We start from the raw sequence: 24051 nt of genomic DNA, 5'->3' as shown, positions 1-24051 counted from the left end.
TTAAAATATGACTTATCAACAAAAATTATCGGTGTCAGTCTTACGATACCTTATATTTATTTTTATTGCAAGCACAAATTTTCATTCGAGTATTTTTCAAGTTAATGCGTATGTAAAAGAAAGGCTACAAAACGAATAAGGCTTTGTTAAGTGGATAAATACTGGAATACCCATATTATTATCATTTATCAGTTTCGATAGTTCGATAATTTGCTACACGTACAAGAAAGACGCCGGCTGGTGGAAAAAGTAATATGTGTAAGCAAATGCAAGGAATTACAGCCAACAGAAACTAAACACCGAACCTTTGCAGCCGCCTCAATGAGCAGCAAGAGCACCCTGGTGTCCTCCATCATCTCGGGCCTCCTGAGCATCGTTCTGTTTGGCACACTGCGTTTCTGCTCGGAATGGTTCAACGACTCGCAGCTGAGGGTCCTTTTGGGCGGATACCTGTTCTCCTGGGTGTTCATCCTGAGCCTCACGTGCGTCTCCAACGCGGAGATGGTCGTCTTTGGTCAGGATTTCCAGGCCAAGCTGCTACCTGAGATTCTATTCTGCCTTTCACTCACGGTGGCCGCTGCGGGAATAGTTCATCGTGTCTGCGCCACCACCAGTGTGCTCTTTTCCCTGGTGGGGCTCTACTTCCTTAACAGGATCTCCACAAAGTATTACTCCGTTCAGGTGCCCAGCGTGGATGCTCCTGCGACGAGAAAGGGCGGAAAGAAGTTCAAATGAACCTTTTGCCTGCTTCTTAATTCAATACTAACACATTCGAATATTTACATATATTAATTTCGTATAATCTTTAATAAATAACAAACTTATAAAGTCATGTCAATTGGCCAGTTAGATGCCATTAAATCCTCCACCATTACAGTTGGCCAGCCTTATACTACTGAGTATTGGCGCTGCAGAATAAAGGATCTTATTGGGATTCATGCATTTAGTTCAAAAACTCCAATCGCTGGTTATATGGATATCGTAATCCTTTTCCATCAGCAGGATCAAAATCTCGTGTGCAAATTAATTTCCACATAGTCTCCATGCCTTCGCAGAAAATGTATAGCTGCACTTGTCGGCTGCTTTTCAAAGCAGCTTGCAGTTGTTTTGAAGTTAATTCGAACAAATATATCTGAAAAGTCGGTTTAATTTGCTTTAAACATTTTGGATTAGTTTTGTCAACAAATTTGGCGGCAGAGTGTGACCAGCTTGCGTTTTACGCGTTTTGTACATTTTAGTAAGGAAATACTGCATATAATGGCTGACAGCTGGTCAAGGCCTTCCAGTATTTTTTCATTGCAAACGTTTGGAATAAAGGCAGCTACAATATTTAACAAATATATAACAATAACTATTTAAAAAAACGATTGTATTATGTATTTGTATGTATACACGGCGATGTTTTTTTATTATCAAAGAAACTTTTAGATATTTATAGCTCTTTTCTGATAGTCTATTCGAGCGCTCTGGCAACACTTCACCTAGGCGCGACTTCAGACGTTACTGGCAACGCCAAATGAGTAGCGTCGCGTCTTTTTTGTAGTTTAAAATTTTGTGGAGTTTTAGCAAAATTAGTTAAGTTTATTGTTGTAGTGTATGTAACTTCGTTGAGAATCCTTTGGTCAAATTTCAAAGGCTAAGATGTAAGTTGCCACCGCGAGTTATGGCAATAGAACACACAAACTCCGAGCTCACCCGTCTGTTTTTCAGGTCGAAGCCCCAGAACAACGACACTCTGGAGCTGGATGACATCCTCAGCCAGCCGGTGAAGGACAAGGAGCGCTTTGCCGCCTTTATGATGCGCAAGCTTGCCGAGAATAAGCCGGCACAGAATGACAACCTCTTTGGAAACTTCAAACTTGACTTTGACCTTGATTTCGAGGTTCCACTGATCAAGAAGCCTCAGGCTAAGCCCAAGTCCAAGGTACCAGAAGTACAGCCCCTGGGGGAGTTGGTCAGTCCAAGCAGTGCCGCCGCCGAGAAAGTCAATGAGCCGCCTGTGGACCAGGCCCCCAATGAGAACGTGCCACCGCGTCGCTCGCCAGCTTTGTCGCCCAATAATCGACGTTCCATGCGCCGCAGTGGAAATGTACCGGGATCTGATAAACTACGTCGACATGCCATACGCCGGAGGTCCAGGAGCTGCGGACGACAACTGCTTCCAGAGTTCGAGGAGGCCGTAAACTTGACCCGCAGCATATCAAGTCCTGTAAACTTCGTAAGTTCAACACATCTCCCAGAAATACCTAACCCTTGTAATAACAACAATGCTCTTTTAGTTACCAGAAATAAGCAGCACACCTTGCCCAGAGAAACAAAATGAGGAAGTTGCAAAAACATTCAAAAGTACAACAAGAGAGGAAACTAATAAACCAGCGGAGAAACCTATGAAACCATCACAAGAACCAGAGCCAGAAAAGACGCTGCAGACAAAGGTGACCTCACCTGCCAGGAACCCCATTCTTGCCGCTGAAATTGAACAAATCTGCAAAGAGCGACAGAGTTCCTTTCACAAGAATGTACTGCAGCTGGACTATTCTGGACGGGCACCGTACTCGCGATCCCCTACTCCGTCATCACCATCCGTTGCGGGCCTACGACGTACCTATACAATGGAAAAGGGGCCAGCTCCGGGCCAGTTGCTGCTATCGCCATCACATCGCTATGATACACCGAGCAAAATGCCAGTAGTAAAGGTAAAGCGGTTGAATCAGTTAATGGTCCCGGACACGCCACCGCGACAAAGTCACGAGCCAGCCTGGCAATCAGAGCCACAACCGGAGTTCGTAGTGCCGGAAACCCAGCCGCAGGATCTGGGAGAGTTGGTGCAGACTCTGTCGCGCAGCGCGATCAGCCCAATTGTGGTGATAAACACATCCAATGCGAATCGTAGTGTAAGAAGGGACGCTGTCGCGATGAAATCTGTTCCGACTTCGCCAGTTAGCGCGTTATCTTCACCACCGATTGCGCCTTCTCCTAGGCAATCCGCCGTTACCTCTCCCCAGAAATCCATTGCACAACCTCCGCGGGTCGAAGAAAATATGGATGCCATAATGACCGACGACGAAAGCGACGAACAGCCCAGCACTGTGCCATTAAATCTAGCTCCTCCAGGTGGGAACACAACTCGCCAACTGCGCTTGCGCAGTAGTAATCGGGCTCGAGCTACAATCGAATCTCAGGAGAGCTCTATGCGCTTGCTTAACCTTCATCAGTCGGTCAATGCCAAAAAGTCAAAGTCGCGAAAGACTGCTATACCGCTGAATAAGGCTCCAAGTGCCCCCATTAATGGCGAGCAGTTTGCCTACGAGCTAACCCGCATGAGCAACTACGAGATTTTGGATTTGCGCAAGCGCAACTCGTTGAACGAGATATATCCTTTAAATGGGCACAGGAACCGTCGTTCAGAGAAGCTTATCCTAGAAGAAGAGATTCAGAGGGAGCTGCTACGTAGAAATCTAATGGATGAGGCGGAAGGTTTGCCAAAACAACAGTCCTCGGATGATTCGGATGATGACTATATACCAGTACCGCGAAAAACACGTCTTCGAACTAAAAGCAGTGATCGATCGCAGGGACGAGGGCGACCACGATCTACTCGTCGTAATCTTCCAATGGTAAGATAAAGATCGCTTATATGTTACGAAGGATAAAAAACATGTTTTTCCCCGTTTTTCAGACAACAGAATTGATAAACTATTTGGGTCTCTCCCAGACTTTAGAGACTCGACGCAAATCTTCAAAGGACGGCAAGCGTAGTCTGTACACAAAGGGTAGCTCGGACCATGATGATAACGATTCACTATCACCTGTAAAATTGCCAAGACTAAGCAGGAGCATCCAAATTGTTCCACCACCTCCAGTTTCACTGCGCTATTCACAGTCTTTGCAGAATCTTACCTGCTCCGGAAAATTTGATTTCGATAATGTCGTGATGGCAGCCCCACCAGATTTCCATGATAGTGTAAATAATGATGCAATTGAGATTGCTCCCCCGCCTCCTGAATACGTTGTAAATACACGGGGCAGAAGCACAAGTGGGCGGAAGAGCAATAAAAATGACATTGTTTTACCTCCACCGGAGTACGAAGGGAACCAGGAACAGGAAGAACATGATGAGCGACCAAGCCAGTCGCGTTGCATAGCCAAAGAACTTCAACAAACCACTCCGAATAGACGAAGGGCGATGGAGAACGAACTGGTACCACCTCCTATGGAATATGTTGAAGAAGAGAATCGCAACGCTGAACAATCAAGGACATCGAAGAAAAATGGGAATCTTGTTGATCGAAATACACATGACGCAGTAGAACATTGTGAACCGCCAGAGCCACCAGAGGGCGACGATAGTGACCATGGGCAACCAAGTATACTGAGGAGAGGTGGAAAAAAATTGCAGCACTCCAAACAGAGTGTACAAAAGTCCAATAAGAAACATATGGTTGCATCTTCGTACGAAAATAACGAAGACTATGACAGCGACAAAGAACCAATTTACAATGAAGAACACAGAAAAGAGGAATCTCAAAATAAAAATGTCACTAGAAGAAAGAGCGATAAGGATGAAATGGCATCACATACATTAGAATGTATTGAAGGTCCAGATCCAGATTGGAATTCGTCCTCCAACAAACAGAATCGTAATCACCAGAACGCTTCAAAAAGCAAAGGAAAAGATCACTTAGCCGATCGTTTATCCAAATCCCAGATGCTCTCAAATCCCCGAAAGAGCTCAGTTGATACAGGAAAATCTGTAGCTCCAAGCAATCGTGGGGAAGAAAATACCGCGAATTCATCAGAAGTTATGGAATCACTTCGCGTTAACACACCCTCTCCTCGGATTGATCAAAAGTCAGATGATGTTCCCAGCAGAAATCCATCTCCCAGTAGGACCCTTCCGTCCGACGACGTACCCAGCACGAGTAGAGCGGCGTTGGAGTTTTTGCAGCGTAGTCAGAACATGTCAAAGAGTCGTCCCCAGGATGAGTCAAGCGCGGATGTGGTGTTCAAGAAACCATTGGCACCTGCACCAAGGGCGAAATCGAAAAAAGGGAAGTCTGAGGTAGACAAATTAAAGCTGGCCAAATTGCCGGTGGAGGCAGAGGAACTAAATACTAGTAAGTATATTCCATATTAGGTGTTTTGATAAAATTAAATGAATGTTCTATTATTTTCTGCTCCTTTAGCCGGTATTCGGCGATCAAAGCGCGGTCAAGTTCCCATCCAGATGAGTTGGTGTCACACCATGGATCCTAGCCAGTTTAACTTTATGAGTGGCTTCATAGAGCCACCGAGCAAAAACTCAAAGACGAAAAAGGGAAATTTGAGCAAGGCGAAGAAAGCCAGTGCCAAAAAGCCAAAGCCAACTGTAGAGAAGAACCTACCAGACAACCGGGGACCATTGTGCAGCAGTACCCCAAGGATTTCTGAAAAGCTGCCGGCCATACCGAATTCCGAATCCCTTGGCTTGAGTACTTTGACGTGGGAAGAAACTGCAGTGCAAGCAGAGGCTGAGAAGGTGCCCAAGAAAAGGGGACGACCAAAGAAGGCAGTTGGAGGTGTCCAAACTGATACGGAGCCTGAGCCAGAACCAGAGCCAGAGCCTACGATATCTTCGGTTGCTCCACTTACAAGCGATCAGGAAGAGCCTTACATTCCTGACGACCAGGCGCCCTATACGGAAGCTGCGCCAGATCCCGTGGTATTTTCAACTCCAATGAGAGACGAGCAGGAGGAAGCATCCACTAAACTGATGCAGTGGCTGCGTGGCGTCGGCGATGCACCACCCAGTGCAAGTATGACGGATGAAAACGCGAGTGTCTGTATGTGTATAATCTATAGAAATAAAATCAATAGCGCATATTGTTCATTAATTAATAAATTACTATTTCTCATTGCCAGCTTCTGCAAACGAATTGATGTTCTGTCAGGTAGATGGCATCGACTACGCTTTCTACAATACAAAGGAGAAAGCAATGCTGGGTTATATGCGATTCAAGCCATACCAGAAGCGTAGCGTGAAAAGAGCCAAACTCCATCCACTTGTAAGTAAAATATAAGATTATTCCCATTTACTTCGCAGATCATTTTAAAATCTGTTCTGCTTTTAGAAACTCCTTGTGCAATTTGGCGAATTTAACGTGGAGACCTTAGCCTTGGGCGATGAAAAGGAAGTCAATTCTGTTCTACGTGTTGGTGACATGATCGAGATAGATACGGGTAAGATATTACCGAATAATATTTGTTATTTATTAATTGTTTCTTTTTTTCTTTAGGCACTAGGTATAGTATTCAAAATGCGATAGATAAAGTCAGTGTGCTGATGTGTATACGCAGTTAGTAATTGCTTTGTAATTTATATACTAAATATTCAGCAGATTTATATCTCTTACGTTTTCGCTACAGAAAAGAAAAATAATAAAGAGTTGTTTTGTTAAAATATGTAAGACCGACTTCGTTTTGTCATGTATTTTAAGTAGCAAAGGTGATATACCTAAGCGATGTCTTCGTGTCGCTGGAGTGTGTGTATGCAGTTTGTTTTTCCAACCCTAGCTGCTCAGAATTTCAAGTTCATTTAATTTCCATTTTCTTTGAATTTCACAAGTCGCTCGCCGTGATGTCGATATCATTGGAGACTTCAAAAGCGAAATGGCAAACAGGCGTAACAACGCCAGAAAGAACAAACAAGCCGGCAACTTTCGAAACAATCTGCACGTCTGCTTTGTATGGCAATTTTTAAAAAAGCACACATACAAAAATCACACGCAGCAGGAACACAAACATAAATTCGTAAAAAAAAGAAGAAAATTGAATCAACAGAAACTTTTCCGGCAGGTGTGCCAGTGCCTGCATCCACACACGCGACTTGGAACAGCGTTTAAAATTAACAAAACACCATCTAACATTCATTACAGCAGTGTCAAGCCTTTGATCATCGCACCCACCGCACTCTATTACGAGTTTCACGGAACATACACTGCAAATAAAAGGAATAAATAGAAAGATTTTATATATAGATACTCTTATATATATATTCTTTAGTTTACTTGATTGTTGTAAGTTATGTAAATGGGAAGTTTAAAATATAGATTATTATATATTTATTTGCTTACACATGCTATCGGTTCATATATTTTCTCCGAGTGTGTAATGACAATAGACTCGGAATTTCTCAGGTCTCGCTCAGGTGTACAGACGGGTTGGAATCGGCAGCTGGACTCCACACCCACCGCCATATGCAGCTCATGCATGGCAATCAGCGGGAAACCTGTAGTGTTTCTTTGAAGTCTTGCAATCCAATGAAGAATGACTGACGAACCAGAGAGAAGACATCCCAGAATGTGGATAGATATTGGTAACTGGTTAGCTGGATGTCCAACCAGTTGCTCCATTTCACGTTCAATTTTCATTTTCTTGCCGGCAGAAGTCTTCAACTCCCCGGTAGGCAAGCCAACAGCAAGGACACTGAAAAATTATTGTACAAAGAAGGGGATTTCTAGTTGATATGAAAAAGTTGGCCGATGTACATATGCCCCCAATATATTGACCATTTAATACCCACATTTTAAATGGGAAATGCATTTGTTTATATGGTAGTCAAGTTACGTGGAGATGAGCACAAACATTATGATTGATGGCCAATAATGAGTATGACCAAAGCTCATTGTCAAGGAAAACAGGTGGATTTCGACGTACAATTTTGTAGGCCATTGTTGGCGGCTCTCCAAGTTTTTGGCCAGAAGCTGCAATAAATTTTATTTTAAATGGGTGGGAAAAAGCTGACCGGCTGAAGTATTGTGGGTCACTGTCTGGTGTATAAAGTGTATACTTACTGAGCCCATTCATCTTGCTCCTGGCATTGTTTTTTGTGTGGCGTTGAAAGGAGATATCTGTTATCAAGTATACGCCGGGTATGGCCATGACCATCGGCAAAAAGGTGCTCATGCATATTTAAAAAGTTTTCGGAGTGAGTATGCGGTTTTTTATTTTGTTGGGATGTCAACAAATCCATTTTATAGGTGGCCAAGAACCCTGACATTGCTCGGCTAGAACCACATGCATTTGCATTACAAACAAGAGTCACAAAAGTTTTTTTCGTTTTTTTTTTTTTTTTGTTTAAAGGCAGCTGCCGAGTGTCTCATGTGACTGCCATATAATAAACCCATATCAAAATTTAATTTTGCTGTGGGTCAGTCGTGTATTCGGCACTGAATGGACATCTACACAAGCAGCCTCTTGCAAATATACAAATTTTCCTCTGCTCCGGAATGTACATCTTCATTTATGTGTGCCTTAAAGAGCTGAGCGCAGAGTATGGGTTAACCATAAATTCCTATTTAATTGCTTGGCTTGAATTCGATTATGTACCGAAATGTAATTACAATAATGTTGGCGGAAGCTAGAATATTAAAATGATGTTGTGTGGCCTAACACTTAAAAAAATTATTCCGAATTAATTGTAAATGCTAGCGGCTTTTTTACCAAAGTAAAAACGCATAGCTTGCTTCAAAAATATGCATTCATTAATGGTTTTATTGATTGGTGCACAAATTGAATTTAATCAGCATAATTAAGTAGCAATGGTTAATTGGACATTTATTTATTCAATCATTTTCGCTTGATTTGCTCTAAACAGCGCGACCGAACGAGCGACAGCAAAACATATTCATTTAATTTAAATAAATGCCTATTCATATTTGCAGCCGCAGAAGCCACAGTCACCAAATCGACCACATAATCCGACTACGTGTGACAATTCCTCCAGCGTATTCCGCTTTGATTTTGCGTGACATGCCAGTTCTTTTGCACACTAACGCTAATTAACAGCAGCAGCTTGGCTCATTGCATTTGCGGCTGATTAAAGCATTGTGTGTGTCCGCCAACGGGTTGCCCTCGCAAAAATTCTAAATCTATGCCAGAGTCAGTCGGTCAACTGCGGCTATTTCCCATGGCACACAGTCCAAAATGCTCGCAATTTGTGCAAAATTTGATGAATTATGAGCGAAAACTTCAACAGTCAGCAGCGGCCAACGTTGCGTATACGCGATATAACTTGATTTCAATTCATTTTGTATCCATAAAGCTGCACAGTTTTTAAATCTGTATATTAAGATACATATTTATTCCGCATCATGTAGATATTTTGCATTCTTAGATATTTAATTTTATATACAATTTTAATCTGATGATAATTAATTAAAAATCATTGCATTTTTCCAGTGTCTCGTGTCCCAAATTAGTTTAACTTTAGAAGTGCATCCACCAACCGCTTTTGATGACCACTACGAGTTTGGCGTAATGTTAATCAGGAGTACGTGAAGCTACCACGATAAAACCGACGGCTACATCGTCTGATTAACAGGTTGTTCTGCAAGGACTCGTGCTTTATTTTTCGGGCTTTTGAATTTTTCGGTCCGCCATTCATTTTAATTAATGTTGCTTCTGCTCTTGATGTTGTTGCTAACCGTGTTTGGCGAAAGTAAATTATTCAAATTAGTTCTCGTTTTGCATTGAAATGGGTTTGATTTTCGGGGTGAGAGTTCCCTATTTGCGGTCAGCTTGGCGGTAGTACTTGCAAACATTTATATATACATACTTAAATGAATTCACATGTGTCCTTTGGCCTAATGAAAATGTTCAAATTTCAAGAAGCTTTTAAGGTCCTTATTTCCCGCCGCCGAATGGCTGTCAACCCAAGAAGGGTTCAAGGAATTTGGTCAAGGGTTGATGGTGGGGCTTAATAAGTGTACATGATGTCAGTCTTTTAAGCTATATTAAAGCAGTACAACCCATTTGTGTAGCCTACTTATTGGGGCTTGCATAAAAAATACTACTCCTTTTATTGCACCTGTTTGGATTCAATTACGATATCGGTTTGAGCATCAATATGCATGGGAATTCTAATGCAAACGGAAGTGCAAATAAAAAACCGCACAGCTCGAAAATTGAAATCGAATTCACAGATTTTGGCACGTGCCCCCAGATTCATTTTTTCCAAATTTGGGTCCAGATATAAAGAGTAAATATTTGTAATTTGATTGTGCAGCGGAAATGCATCGCTGCATTCGAGTGGTTTATGCACGGCAGCATTTCTGTTTCCTGTCGCCGATAAATGCCGCATTAGAGGGGGCGTGCCGCTCAATGGGGCAGGTCAATCGATGAACCGAAACATAAACACACAACTTCAATGTGCCCCAAAAATATCGCACTGTCAGGCGACAGGCAGAAAAACCTCTCAGCTCGGACCATTTGGTGCGACAGCAGCGTACAAAGTGCCAACTCAGCAGCATCTGGGTGGAGTCGCCTGCGATGATGACCACGACCTTTGGATGGACTTTGGCGACCAGGTGCTGGTCAAGTGTCCATCCAGAGTGATTTGGTATGTAAGATGCATACGAACGTGTGCAAAAACGCTGCATGCAAATGGCTTGTCCAACGGCCCACGACCAGGATAGTGCCATCGGTGGCCAGGCTATGTCCACATTCCTATGCACAGGAGCAACAGATAGTTTTCCCGGCTTCCAGGCGGGGAAAGCCGGCCATATGTTGGGGAAATCGGCGCAAGCGCAAAGAAAGTCGGAGGGGAAATTCTTGAACAGTGGTTGTCTGAGCTAAATATTCATTTCTTTAAGTTGTTTAGATAGTAAAATATGTGTGCTTTTAAAAAGAAAGGGAATTTATTATATTATTATAAACTTTTCAATTTAATTTTGTATATTTTTAGATTGTTTTAAAGTTGATTCTTGTGTTATATATCCCTGATATCCCTAAGTTCAATTTAAAACAGGCCAAAATAGCAGGAAGTTGACCACTAACGATGACTGACGTGGCGCCCACTCCGAGCCAGCTCATCAGCTGTTTTGGCCCTATCACAGCAGCTGGTGCCGCTGATAAGAAGCCACCTACCCATGCCACCTGCCCACTGGAAGCGGTGCTGCAACTGGAAGGCTAAATATCCTCGGCATTTTGGGCAACGGTCGGCTGTTCGTCGGCTGTTGTCGGCCGCCTGCTTTTGGCCACAGTCGCAACAGTTTGGCCAAAACATCCGCACATTTCAGTTCCTGTACGGCGTTGCACGTTGACGGTATCAGCGGCGTTTCAAGCGGAATAAAGTTGGTAACGGTTGCCAACAAGTGACGTTTTCAAATACGATTGGTAAAAGTGGTCAACTGTGCTAGCAGCGATTTGAAAAGAAATCTATCCAAATTTGTGCTCTGAACAATTTGGAAACTGAATTCGTTTTAGAATGTGCTCAATCGCTTGAAAAATAGTTTGTTCGAAATTGAACTGCACACGGTGTCTAACACGGCGTATACGTTATATTAATAAATAATTTGCCTGAGCTTAAACCAGCAACAAATGTAAATTGACAGAAAACTAAAGCCGATTGCTTGTAAGTCATGTTTATTTAATTGAATATATCAATTTAAGTGGACGATCTAGCTAACGACATGAAATATTTATATTTGAATATTTAAATAATGACAATAATTGTTATGATGAAGGAGTCAAGTTTTCAAAAACACAATTTATTTAAAGCTATTAGTGAAATAGGTGCTACGATGCCGAAATAGGCATTTTAAATTAATTAATATAAATATGATAAAAATAGGTCATACAATTATCAGTCAGATCAAAATCCACTTTGAAATTGACTTCAGATGTTTTATAACTTATTACTTAACTAGTTAGCTATCACATTTGAATATAGTAGTTACTAAAGTGAAATTATTTTTAAGCCCTTGAATATGCAGTCTTTCTTTCCTTGCATAATCCTGGCTTATATGTGGGTGCGAGCCAGCCAAACTAAAGTCGAAGGACTCCGGCAAGGCTAAATAATGCGGAACCACGCCAACAAGTCGGATTGCATCCTTAAGCGAAAAATGCCGTGCCATGTCAACGGGCAAGCATCAACGAACCACAATATTGCGAGACCATTAAGAACCTGCAAACACTAAAAACCCCAAAATAACAATAATAATGGTATGGTCGAGGGGCAAGAAGAAATGGTGGAAATGCAGGAAATTCACTTTCTCCAGCGACAAGCAAAGCAATTTCTTCCCTTTATGTGCCCAACTCGTTGAAAAACCACCGAATGGGGCGTGGCAGCGGGAGTGGGACGAAGATTTGGGAATGGTAGGTGGTATCCACAAATGCATTTTCGGCTTTTCCCACACTTTTGCAACAGCCGCATCCCCATCCCCATCCCCACACCTTCGCCTCCTTCATGTTTTCTTTTCATTTCGCTCTGCTTGTGCCTGCAATTTGTTTTTCAATGACTTTGTAATTGAGTTAAAAGTTTTGTTCTAATTTCGCCTGCATTTTTGCGGAATTTCAATAACAATAGACTTTTGACAGCAGCCGGAATCGATTCGAGCCGAAAGCCTACACCGCGATAAACTACCCAACCGTATCTGAGTAAAACTACCGCCCAGTTGATTAAATTATATGACATGGGCTTCATAAAGCTCGTTTGTGGCTCAATAAATTAAACAATTAATGGTCCGCGCGGAGGACATCAATGAAATTGCAGCATCATTCCTCAAGCGGCGGCCAATGAATCCTCGATTCTGTGTGTCGGCTTATCCATTGCCAGGATATGGACTACAAGGACTATAAGGACGATAAGGATGGGGACAAGGACGAGCGCGAGCCGATTCCAAATGCGTGGCGGACAATTAAAAAAAGCTCATAAAAGAGAGCGAAAGACGAGCAAACGACCATCGAACAATTTACAGGCGTAACCAAAACGGGCAACGTCATCCGGACAATGGCAGGAAAATCGTTGGCCATCAGAGCTCCATGTCACGTTGTATTTTTTTTTTTTTTTTTGTTCTTACGCCTTTTGTGACTACCCCCGTGTTTTTCCTCCTGCATTTCCCGCCGACCTTCCATCCAGCAGCCTCGCACGGCCAGTTATTAAGGGTAAAAATTTTTAATTAAATTCTCGCTTGAATTAGCCTCGTTTCAGTCACGTGTTAATAATAATAATCAAATGTCCAAGACAACTTCTCGGACGTAATCATTCTCATTCTCATTTTTATCCATGGTGGTGGCCATGACGCAGGAGATCCCTCCCCTTTTTGGCCGGGAAAATCCAGCATAACAAGTTAAACTCACTACGGCCAATTGATTTCTTTTTTTTTGTGTGTTGCCGTCGTACTTTTTTGGAATTCGTAACTTTTTGCGGCCTCTATTCGCTTGTTCGAGATTTATGGCCAAAGGTTCGATCGGACGCAGGGCTACCCTGATTAAAATATTGTTTGACGTTGGCCTGTTGTTGATTAAGGCCAGTTATAAGCGTCCATTGCGGCGGTTTTATGGCAACTGAACTGAACTGAACAGAATCGAACTGGCAACTGGAATAACGCAGACGGGCTTATTTATATACCAGGCCTTTATTGACAATTGAGGTAGGTGCCGAGGGGCAATATTGTTGTTTACGCCAAAAATATGACAAATATGGCAAACATTTTGGCCAGGCCGCTGAGCTGTGGCAAACATAATTAAACCAAAAGAATGTATCTGTGTCACAAGCCGTGTTTGACACTTGATTACATTTTTAATTTGTGCCAACTGCATATGTTTGAATTAATTACAATTTATATGACAATTTTATACTATTTATATGACGCACATAATATAAATAAAAAAAGTTAACAAGCTACTTGTCTTGCCACTGAGCAACTTTGGCTTAAACTATGTCAGCAATGTGGGTGCTATATATTTGCATATGCTCTAGAGAAAACACGAAATTCTGTCTAGCCACCCACCACCCACTGTTTAGTCCAAATATTTTATGACAAAATACTGGGAAATATTCAGAAATGCCGCTGCTTTCTTCGTGGAATTCGTTGATATCCTTTATGCAAATATTTAAGCAGTAATGCCTGACAGCCGAGCGGCAGGAAGGAGCAGCAGACTCCTTATTAGCAGGGCGACGGGCTCCAACTTTAAAGAGGATCCTGGGAGCGCTAAGTGCCCACCTAGCCGCCTCCACCATCACCATCTCCATGGCCCACGTACCCACATAAGCATCCGTATAGACGCCGCCACGTCCTTGTCGCCGTGTTTAAATCAATTTACGCGCGCTTTGGCATATTTAGTGGCATAAAACAGCACAACATGCTGGGAAGGAGCTGCTGCGAAGGGGCATTCCCTTCCAGGGAAAGTGAAAAGTGCCGTTGACAGATTTTTCTCGTTTTCGGCTGGCTGCCATCTACCATCTACCATATCCACCATCAGCATCACGCACCATAGTCCGCGGCAAATGGTTGGCGGGGAAAAGTGGAAAAGTGGGGCAAAGTGGGGGGGCACTGACATGCCGCAGACACTGCAAAATTTATGAGCGCCAGGAAAATTCTGAAAAAAAATAACACCAAAGTGGCGCGGAATGCGATGCCTCGCAGGTGGAGCTATGTTGGCCAGAAATCTGAATGATATGCCATACTTGTACTTGTGAACATGTGAGACAGCAGTTAATTAGCCGAATTATGTGACGCTTTTATTGGCATGAAAAAGTGTTCATTCACATTAAAGAGTGATATTTGTGATAAAATTAATATTTTTAATAAATATTTAGTAACTGAAAAAACTTCATAAAGAATAACACAGTTTAAAAGCACAAAATTTTGGATAATTCAATTATTGATTGCAAGCCACAAGATGAACTTCTTTCTTTTACCAAAGCACGTACTGCTGCTAATAAACTTATAACTGACCAAAGATGAGCAGCCAGCCACAAATAAAATCCCAAATTACAAAACCATTCAAGTTTTATAGTTTCCGACAAGCCGAGCGTGACCATTAAACTTGCCAAATTGTGTAACAATAAACTTTTCGGGCATGAAACCTTAAAGCTGGCAACTAAAAAAGATGGAATATAAAACATTAAAGTGAAAGCAAATTAGAAACAGGCATATGAAGAGAAAACGGCTCAAATGAACACATGGATATTGTATACACTCAGCACAAATTCGTATATACGCACATATTTACATATTGATAGGTTCAATTAAGTGCTTGGACGCTCTTGGGTTCAATTTGCTTAGGCGACCCTTTAACGCCAAACTTTTTATTGCCAATTTTTGAGCCTTTTCCCCGGGCCGTGCTATTGTTGCCAGCTTAAGCCACAGCATAAATATTTAAATTTGTTGTAGCCGGGTGAGGAAAATTGATAGGATTTAATGGCATTAGGCTGGAGGCAGCCTCGCCATCGATGCCGGCGATGTTGAGTTCCCGATAAGCCTTCGCATAATGCGATATTACCACTGCATATGAGGGCCTATTGCTGATGTGTTAACTTATTCGAACTCCAGCCATCACCCCCTTCTACCAACCATTAGAACCGCCCTCGCATCTAAGGCTTTGATTTATGGCCCGCACATTTCGGGTGCTCATTAAAAAGCCATAAAGTGCTGCCATTAGACAATAACCCAATTTCAACCAATAATAGCCTCATTAGCTTAAGTGTGAAAATGGGCCTAAAAAATGTGCATTCAAGAAATTGAAAAGCTTCATTCGTATATCTATAAATATGTATAAATATATTCGTATATGTATAAATACTACTACTACTTACTTATTACCTATTAAGGAGACAATTGGCAATTCAACACTTTATAGTTAACGACACCGATAAAAATACTGTCACTTAATCGTGTTGAAATATTTACAAATAGCTAAAGTGCAATGCAATCGTGTGCAATGCGGCATCATAAATACTCAATCTATCTAAATGCAATTTACAGTGTTTGCAACACAAAACGCTGTGCAAATATTTCAAATTGCACTTATCAATATTTGTTGCCATTGGTTTTTATGGCCAAGTACTGGTATGTGTGGCAGTTATTATTATCATTTGTACTTTTACCGTCCGCTCGTTCGTTCGTTCGTCGATTTCTGACGCAGGTTAAATGGCTAGTCATCCAAATACCCACTCGCAGATACATATATGTATAGATATATGTACATATATATAGATACATTCGAGTCTCGTCTTTAGCCCGTTTTGGCCACGTTCATGGCGGCAAAAGAGTCCAGTGGGGAAATCACATGGAGAGCATTTACAACATGCATGCGAATGCCGAGTGCCCAGCTATTTGCCGAGCTGGCAACTTAATTAAAAGGCCAAGTACACAGTTGGACAATTATATTTGCCAATGAATATTTGATTTCATTTTAAAACACTGGGTGGAGAACTTTTAGAAATTGCAACCATGTAGCTGCAAATTAGATGGCTACGGCTTCTCGTATCCTTCGGATAGAAATGGAAGAAAAAAAAACACTTTTAAATATGCATCACACGGTTTCTGTTGCATATACATATGTACATATATCTTTTAAAGAAAATATTTGAATTAATTTGACTATTGGTCCTCTGACAAATCGCCTAGAGAATGTGTACCTCTGTGGAATTTTCAAGTGCCAAGTATGCATAAAATAAATTCTTTATGGGGCACTTAACAAACGAGATGCGTTTGTGCAGATCGATTCATTCGCAAATGCACGACTCCCAAAGTTTCGTTGCACATGAAAAGGGGTCCTTAGTGCGTATGTTGCACGACTGTGTGTGTGTGGTAAGTACACTTTGGATGCATTGTTGTGAATTTATAAGGGTGCATGAGATTTAAATTTAAATGGGTGCACAGAGAAAAGCACTCAAGAACTGAGATTATACGTATTAGGTAGCTTAGATAAAATAGTTTTAGTTCATTTTATTCCACATAAATCAGGACTAAGATACTAACTAATGTATATTAGAATTTTTAAAAGATTTTAAATTTCTCTCTGTGCATAAGTTCGTCTTCACATTGTAGCTGCAGCTAGAAAGTAACAAAACTGTGTGGCACGAATGGCAGGACGTGGTCGCAGGACATCTGACTGTGAAAACTAACCAAATTGTAGCGATACATGTTGCATGTTCGCCAGTGGGCTGGTTGGTGTGCGAATGGCTTGCCACATTATTCATATGTCGGCTGTGGGAAGCAAGACTCACTATGCGGTTGCCACCGATTTCAATTCGGAGTCTCTATGCCAATGTATGTACATACATACGTAGGTGGTTGCAACATGCGGGCCACGGATGCATCCACAATTGATTGTCATGATTGCCTGGGAGCCAACATTGTCGGCTGTTTACTGGTGTTTGTGCCCCAGCGATGTCTGCACTTGTTGTGGCCATAATTGAATTTTATGGCCGCTTATTTTTATTGCCATCCCCCACCCACCATCCCCCTTTCGATGCCCCACCACACACAGCTGCCAATTTATGACACAAATCGAAATTGACACAGGGAGTTGGCGGTGGAGGCGCTGCGAAGGCGTTGTGCCCCACGGGAGTTATATAAATAATTGATGCACGCAAATAGGTAAATATCCCATCAAAATTTCCTACGAAACTCGTGTTCGGAAACGTAATGAGGAAAATTGGGAAATGCGGTCAACTATTTGATAGCTTATTCACTTCCCGTACTTCACTGCCTGCATGAAATCATGCAAGAGTCCATTGACTTTGTCAACTTAGATATTACAAGTCTAGTTAGCAATATAAAGTATATAACTAAATTTCTTTTGATAAGAAACTAAGAATTATATAAGCCCATTTTATGATTTCTAAATATCCTTTCGTATGCTGAATCAAATACGTTGAAGAAAAGGTATCTAACTGCCATGCCAGACGTGTTTCCTGCAATTTTTCTTGTTTTGTCACTGAGCAAATCAATATAATAAATTATACGTGCTGATATAATACTTTCGACCGCCTTGGCCGGCGATGAAAACTTTCCTCTATGCGCTGTTCTGGGTTTTTCCGCTCCGGCACAATGCTTCCTTCACACCTGCGAATCCTGGCCGAACAATAATGGAAGACACAACGTGAAAAATGGAAGCCAGATGTCTGTCCGGCCTAATGGTGAATATGGCCAACAACAACAGGAGCCACAGTGGCAGGATAGAAAGGACTCGGACTCGGACTGACCTAGACACACATCAGTGGACTCATAAATCTCAATTTGATTTGGGTTTCCCGTGCTTTGTCTCCGCATTCCTCCGATTTTGCACATTCGACGATTTTTGTTGCGCCCAGCTCGCCATAATTTATTTGATTTTCCCGGATATGTCTCACTTCGGCCTTGACTCCTCTCGGCCAAATCCTTATTCTTGGCCGGGTACGGAGGCTGGGTGAAAGGCGGCTTTGTGTTTGTGTGTGTGTGTGAGTGTTTGCCTTGGCCACGCCCCATTGTGCCCAGCGTGGCAGTGTCCTTCTAATTGTTTTGCCATTGTCAATTTCCCGTGTAATTGCCTAGCAATTAGGCGGCTGTTAAATGAGCTTACATAACTCATGTGGGGGCGTAGGGCGTGGGCGTGGCCGCGGCTCTGTGCGTTTCCCTCACTTTCGTGCGAAGCAATTAAATGGGAAATCCAGGGAACAAAAAGAGTAATATGTCTGAGCCGAAACTTGAGGTGCACTTTCAAGAAAATGCTCTAAAAAAACCAATTCTAAAACAAGAAAGAATCTCCTATATAAACCTAAATCAATAGGAATTTTAGCACAAATTAACTTTATTTATAGTATTGATTTTAAAATACCATCTTATCTTGTTTACTTTCTGTGCAATGCAGACTGACATTAGCCGTAAATGAAGGGACTTCCGATGAGCTCGATCCCGGCTTTGGTTAATTAGTTTAGCTCGCTTACTAATTGCATCAGCGAGTGGCGCTGCTCCTGGCATTACGCCACTGGAAACTTGTGCCTGACAAGCTAATGAAATTGTCAATGGAACCACACGGGTAACCATCCCACACTGTCCACCGCCCACGCATCCTGCGTCCTGCATCCCGCTCCTTGTCACACATCCGTGCCTTAATTGCCAGCCCTCTCGCATAAGAATTTAATTTATAGCCCAGACCCTAAGCCGTGGAAGAAGCTCAAGGGTCACCGATGTCGTGGGTGGGAGGGCGAGATTGCTCCGTGTGCTGTGGTGGAAACTATGACAAGGATACCGAGAAAGATGTCCCTCTAGATTAGCATCGATTCATTAGCTATTTATAGGAGGAGGAGGCCCCATTGAGTGCTGGTTATTACAATTTCACATCTTTTATATCTAACTAGTTATTTTAACTATTTCTTATTCATCTTGTATACAACACATTGGCAAGATATTTTGCTAGATATTTTCAATTAAATCCTTTGCTTTTCCTGTGTAGTTGATGCACCTTAAATTGACCTGGAAAAGTTGCGAACCGTGGTGATTCCTTTTCGTCGCGAAGAAAATGGCTGGGGCAACAGTAAAGAAATCAATTAAGTGTGTGCGACCATGTGGGCAGTGGGTGGTTCCGTGGAAAAGTGGGCGCTGCGAAGTTTCCGGCGTTTGCGGCGATGGCGATGGCGATAGATAATAATGAACGATAAGTGTTAGAGTTGCCGCCTGCCATCAGTCACCACGCCCATCCAGGGCCACCAATGGGCCATCCGGATCCAGCCACCGATGGATGGTCGGGGTGGAAGGTGTATCCTTGAGCTCTTCGAGAGCATTGTTTGGCATCGCCAGCCCGCCTCTTCATTTGTTGACTTCGAGCTGAGTGCATGTGTAAATTTAGCTAACATTTTAAGTGTCAACTTGCTATGACAACTAGTTGGGCTCCCGGCTCGCCCAGGAAGTTCGTATCCGGAAAACGGGGACTGGAGGCAGCTTTGTGTGATTAATGGCATGCCACAGCGTTTGTTACGAATGGAAATAGCAAGGAATATTTCTGAGCTTTGCCTGAAACAGAAATTTCGCTACCTTGGGGGCATATGGAAATGTTGCCGTGAGTCTTTAAATTTGCATGACAAAATACTTAATAAGAGAAAACACACATATGTAAGCCATAAGTTGGACTGACATTTGGTAAAATATTTCGCTTTTAAACTGACTTCTTAACTTATCTTTATCTGTAGGTAAATTTTTTAGTATTCAATATTCATTTGTACGCACTTGTAAATAACTAGTTTTCCATAGATCTTTTTCCATGAGTAACCATAATTTGCCAGCTTAACTTTTATCTGATTCAACACCGCGGAGCAACTGCGCTGAAAAACATGCAAAAGTGTTGTGCAGAATATAGTCACTGTGATTAATCGTTGGTGGTTCCACCACAGAGGGTGCGGTTCGCCAAGTTGACGGAGTGAAATTGTTTTCGGCAAGCCGGAAAAGTCTAGTTAACGGAATATTACGCATTACATCAGCGCCGAAAGTAGTCGACATGCATGCACATAATTCTGGTTGACAGAGGGGAAAATGGATGGCCAAAATTTCCACTTTCAGGTGAGAGAGCTGGAAAATTGTTTCCGGGAAACAAAGCCTGATAGTTCTTAAGACGATTTAAGCCCTTTGTTCGCTGCTAATATGACTTTGTGTTTGGTTAACTTTCGAGCTTCATATAGAATTCATTAAAATGTGAATGGCAAGCGAATTTTGCAATTGAATTTCGCAAGGGAGCAAATGTCATCGCTCCTTACCATGCTGAGTTTTAAATTCAAATTTCATTGGCCCCGAAAAATTTTGCGGGCTTCATCGTTCGCTTTGATCGTTGCAAAAAAAAAAAATAAAACCATAAATAAATAAAGCGAACAGAAATTAAATCAAATTGCGTGCTTAAGCTGCCGGGCCAAATAAAAATACCGAGCGACCGCACCTGTCTCAGTTTTCCATTTTTGCCGTGCTTCCGAGCTCCCGCGTTTCCCGGACTTTTCCCTTTCCGCCATTTCCCCCGTGGCCGCTTGTCGCTGACATGTGAAAGATATTTTAAAGCAAATATTTGCGCAGTGTTTGCGGTACCTCGGATTGTATTTTTCTTCCTTTCGCTTTCTCTTTTTTTTTTTTGTGCCCCATAGGCAGTTCACATTCGCAGAGCGACTGAAACAGATATGCGCCCTTGGGCGGGCCGACGTGGCGTATGCGTGATGCGATGTGTGCGCCACCCATGGAAGCCGGCAGATTACGCTGCGGATAAGCAATGTGACGAGGAATGGGCGGCAGATGAGCAATGAGCATGCGATTAGTTGCACTCCTGCCCTGGGGGAGCCTCGATGGACTTGGAATGGCATTCTGCCATTCTGGTGTGGAATTGAGTGGAAGCACTGATCGGATTGGGGACTTGAACTTGATTTCCCCGGAAGTAATGTCGACTTCTGCAGATGAAAGGTTAAAAGAGGCTTTCCTAATCATAGTAATTTATAGTAAATGAAGAGGTATATATATAGAAGTGCTAATTACACTTTTCTGAAGATAAAAAAGCAACATATATAATATTTATGTTTCTTTGTCTCAGCACGTATCGTAAACAAGTAGTTTCACTATCGATCATTTATTACAAAGCTGGAAGAAAAGTGATATGAACCATTTACTCCATTTTATTTGCCTTCTGTGCCTTGACCAAATTATATAAACGCCTAGAACACCTCAAATTCGTGCCATTTACTTATTTATTGACTTTGACGGGGCGGCAAACAGCCGAAATTGACCCACATAGTCGGTTTATGTCCATCAATGAAGTGACAGACAAACAAAAGTCGTCCTGCGTCGCCTCGCCCGAGTGGAGTTTTTTTCTTTTTTGGCCCGACTGCCTCGCATTTTGGCTACCTTTCGCTGTTTTACGACTTAATGACTCCACCGGGATTAATATGACTAATGGTGCTCCGCTTTTTATTCGATACCTGCCCACCTGACCACCTGCCCACCTGGCTACCCATAGTCATAGCCATAGCCATGGCCAAAGCGCCACAAAAATATGGCTTTTCTGCAATTCATGTCCATTGGTGGTCGGGAATGGGGAGTGAATAATAATTATGGGCTCTCCGGCTGACTTTGTTGGTTCTGTAATGTGCTGACATGCTATTTTTCGCCGGCAAGGAATTTCACGTTATTTTTACTCTTTAAAGAGGGGAATTTTTGGGCGGATGAGAGGCTATTCTTGAAATTCATAACCATTCCGTGTTGTTGTCGGCAAAATTACAATAAGAATCTGTTTTCTTGGAGTATTTAATTTATACCATTCCTCAGAGAGGGTCTATAAACTTTGCCCTTTTCGGAATACATAATTATAATTATAAATATTGAACTTTAAAGGCAAATGGGCCACGAAGCTCTTGAGCCGTTCTATCTGTCCCACAAGCCTGTTTCGTGTCCTGTATTAGCAACTAATCTATAAATATAACTGTAGCAGCTGGAAATTTAAACACTTGACACCCACACAACCCAACAGGCACGCACGCACACACACACAGACAGGGGAGTGAGTACTCGACACGCACCCGACCTTTGACCCATGTACGAGCACATTTGAAGTGGCCGTTTGGCTGTCATTAGCCGGCTGCAGTGACAGAGGTAACAGCAACAACTACAACTTGGCCAACAACAGCGGGGCAAACAAACAGTTTATCAAGGCGCCCGCCTGGACTCCACTAAAGGGTCAGACGGAAGTAGGAGCCCCACTTATCTGGTGGCATGCATCAGTCAGCTAGTCAGTCAGTCATTCAGTTGGCCAGCCAGTCAGTCGGGAAATTAATTAACAACAACATTGACACTTGAGCATTTGGCAGGACGTGCAGACAGCAAACGGCAGCCCAGCTCCTTGCAAAGTCAACAAGGTGTTGTCAAGTTGAGGTCCTTTCCGAAGTTTCCTCGATTTGCTCTACAACCCAATCCAGTCCGCTCCATTCCTTCGATCTCGGCCCATGTTGTGTATTGTTTTGCAACGTTGAGCCTGCTGTTCTTCTGGCTGCACTGAGAGAAAATGCCATCAATTAAAGTAAAATATTTGTTATATATTTACATTTGCTTACTTACCTTAGTTTTAAACTAACCTGCATCACAGTGTTATATCAGCTTATCAAGCTGTAGTTTTTTTCAAGTGTAGCATATCTAGTTGTTTGTGTGGTCCATCCAGGAACAGCTTCTAAAATAGCCCACTCCTGCCCCCTTCTCGCCCAGCCTGACCACTCTAAGTTATGCTTCTGCGGCTGGGGCATTGTGTTATTTGTTTGTTTTGGAAATAAATTCGATGTTAGTGCTGTTTTGGGGCCAGATACTCCACCGCTGCCCGTGGTCCCCGTCTGCGGTTTCCTGGGCTTTTAGGGCTGTTTTGAATTCGGATATGGGCCCAGCCATTGTTTCATTGTTCCATGATGGGGTCTGTGGGTCTGTGTCTGTTGCGTGAAATATGTCTCAATTAATTATCCATGTTTGTGACATACGCAGGCGGAGAATTGATTTGATTTCTGTTATTGTTGCTTATCACTATCGATTTCGATTATTCAAAGTCCCTTTTTGCCCTGCGGCCACTGGCGATTGCCCTCGGTTCCTCAGTTCCTGCAAATCAAATGCAATTATGTCGTTCAATCGTCTGAATGCTGAACGGTAAATCGAGTAAACAAGAGTGGGCGGAGGTGGTCTGAATAATTTATGACCGCCCATTAATTATTACTCATAGAGCTGTCCTATGACTTATCGACTTTAAGCCAATTGGTGGGAGTGAGGCTGGCAGGGCAACCCGATCAAAGCCAAAAATCAAAGTGTGGGTATCATTGTGTATTTCGTAAATTAGAAGGCCAATTTGGTGGCAACTCCTGTTTGTGATACAATCCCTGGCTGCCATTGTACTCGTGGTCCTTCTAGGAATTCATTAAATGTATCCAATTTGCTGCCAAGGTAATTTACTTGGTGAACAATTAAGTTCAAGTAGCTATGTTTAGTCATTTCAAAGTTATGTCTTTACAATTAATTTTATATAAATACTACGTGTTATTCTTAATTAAGCATCTACACTTGAGGTTTTCTCTAAAAGTAGCCCATTGAAATAGTTTTCATTAATGTTTTCATTCTTTTCCTTTCTCGATTGCAGCTCTAACTTCCGGCGCTTTGGTGGCGTAAAATGTTTGCCACCAATATCCGTTCGGTTGCCGTAGAAATCGTCCTGGTGGTGCCGTGAGCTCTCGTCCTTTTCCTTTCGCGAGTCCTGAATCCGCGTCCCTCGCTCATTTCCGGTGCGCCGTTTTTACATTTGCAATTC

General features: G+C 42.4%; 2 protein-coding genes across 2 annotated transcripts; both read left to right on the top strand.

Annotated features, from left to right (window-relative positions):
• Positions 1–148: 148 nt before the first annotated feature.
• Positions 149–832, top strand: LOC117142842 (protein KRTCAP2 homolog). Its single transcript, XM_033307075.1, has 2 exons — positions 149–258; positions 314–832. Exons 1-2 carry the CDS (start codon positions 255–257, stop codon positions 733–735), a joined length of 426 nt encoding a protein of 141 aa, XP_033162966.1. The 5' UTR covers positions 149–254; the 3' UTR covers positions 736–832.
• A 667-nt stretch (positions 833–1499) lies between these two features.
• Positions 1500–6446, top strand: LOC117142840. Its single transcript, XM_033307073.1, has 8 exons — positions 1500–1643; positions 1711–2218; positions 2280–3617; positions 3680–5117; positions 5187–5822; positions 5902–6044; positions 6111–6219; positions 6276–6446. Coding segments are annotated over exons 1-8 (4239 nt in total). The 5' UTR covers positions 1500–1641; the 3' UTR covers positions 6341–6446.
• Positions 6447–24051: the final 17605 nt, after the last annotated feature.

This window comes from Drosophila mauritiana, chromosome 3R (genome assembly GCF_004382145.1).
Source record: "Drosophila mauritiana strain mau12 chromosome 3R, ASM438214v1, whole genome shotgun sequence".
Lineage (NCBI taxonomy): Eukaryota > Metazoa > Arthropoda > Insecta > Diptera > Drosophilidae > Drosophila > Drosophila mauritiana.
This window is presented reverse-complemented; position numbering and strand designations above follow the sequence as displayed.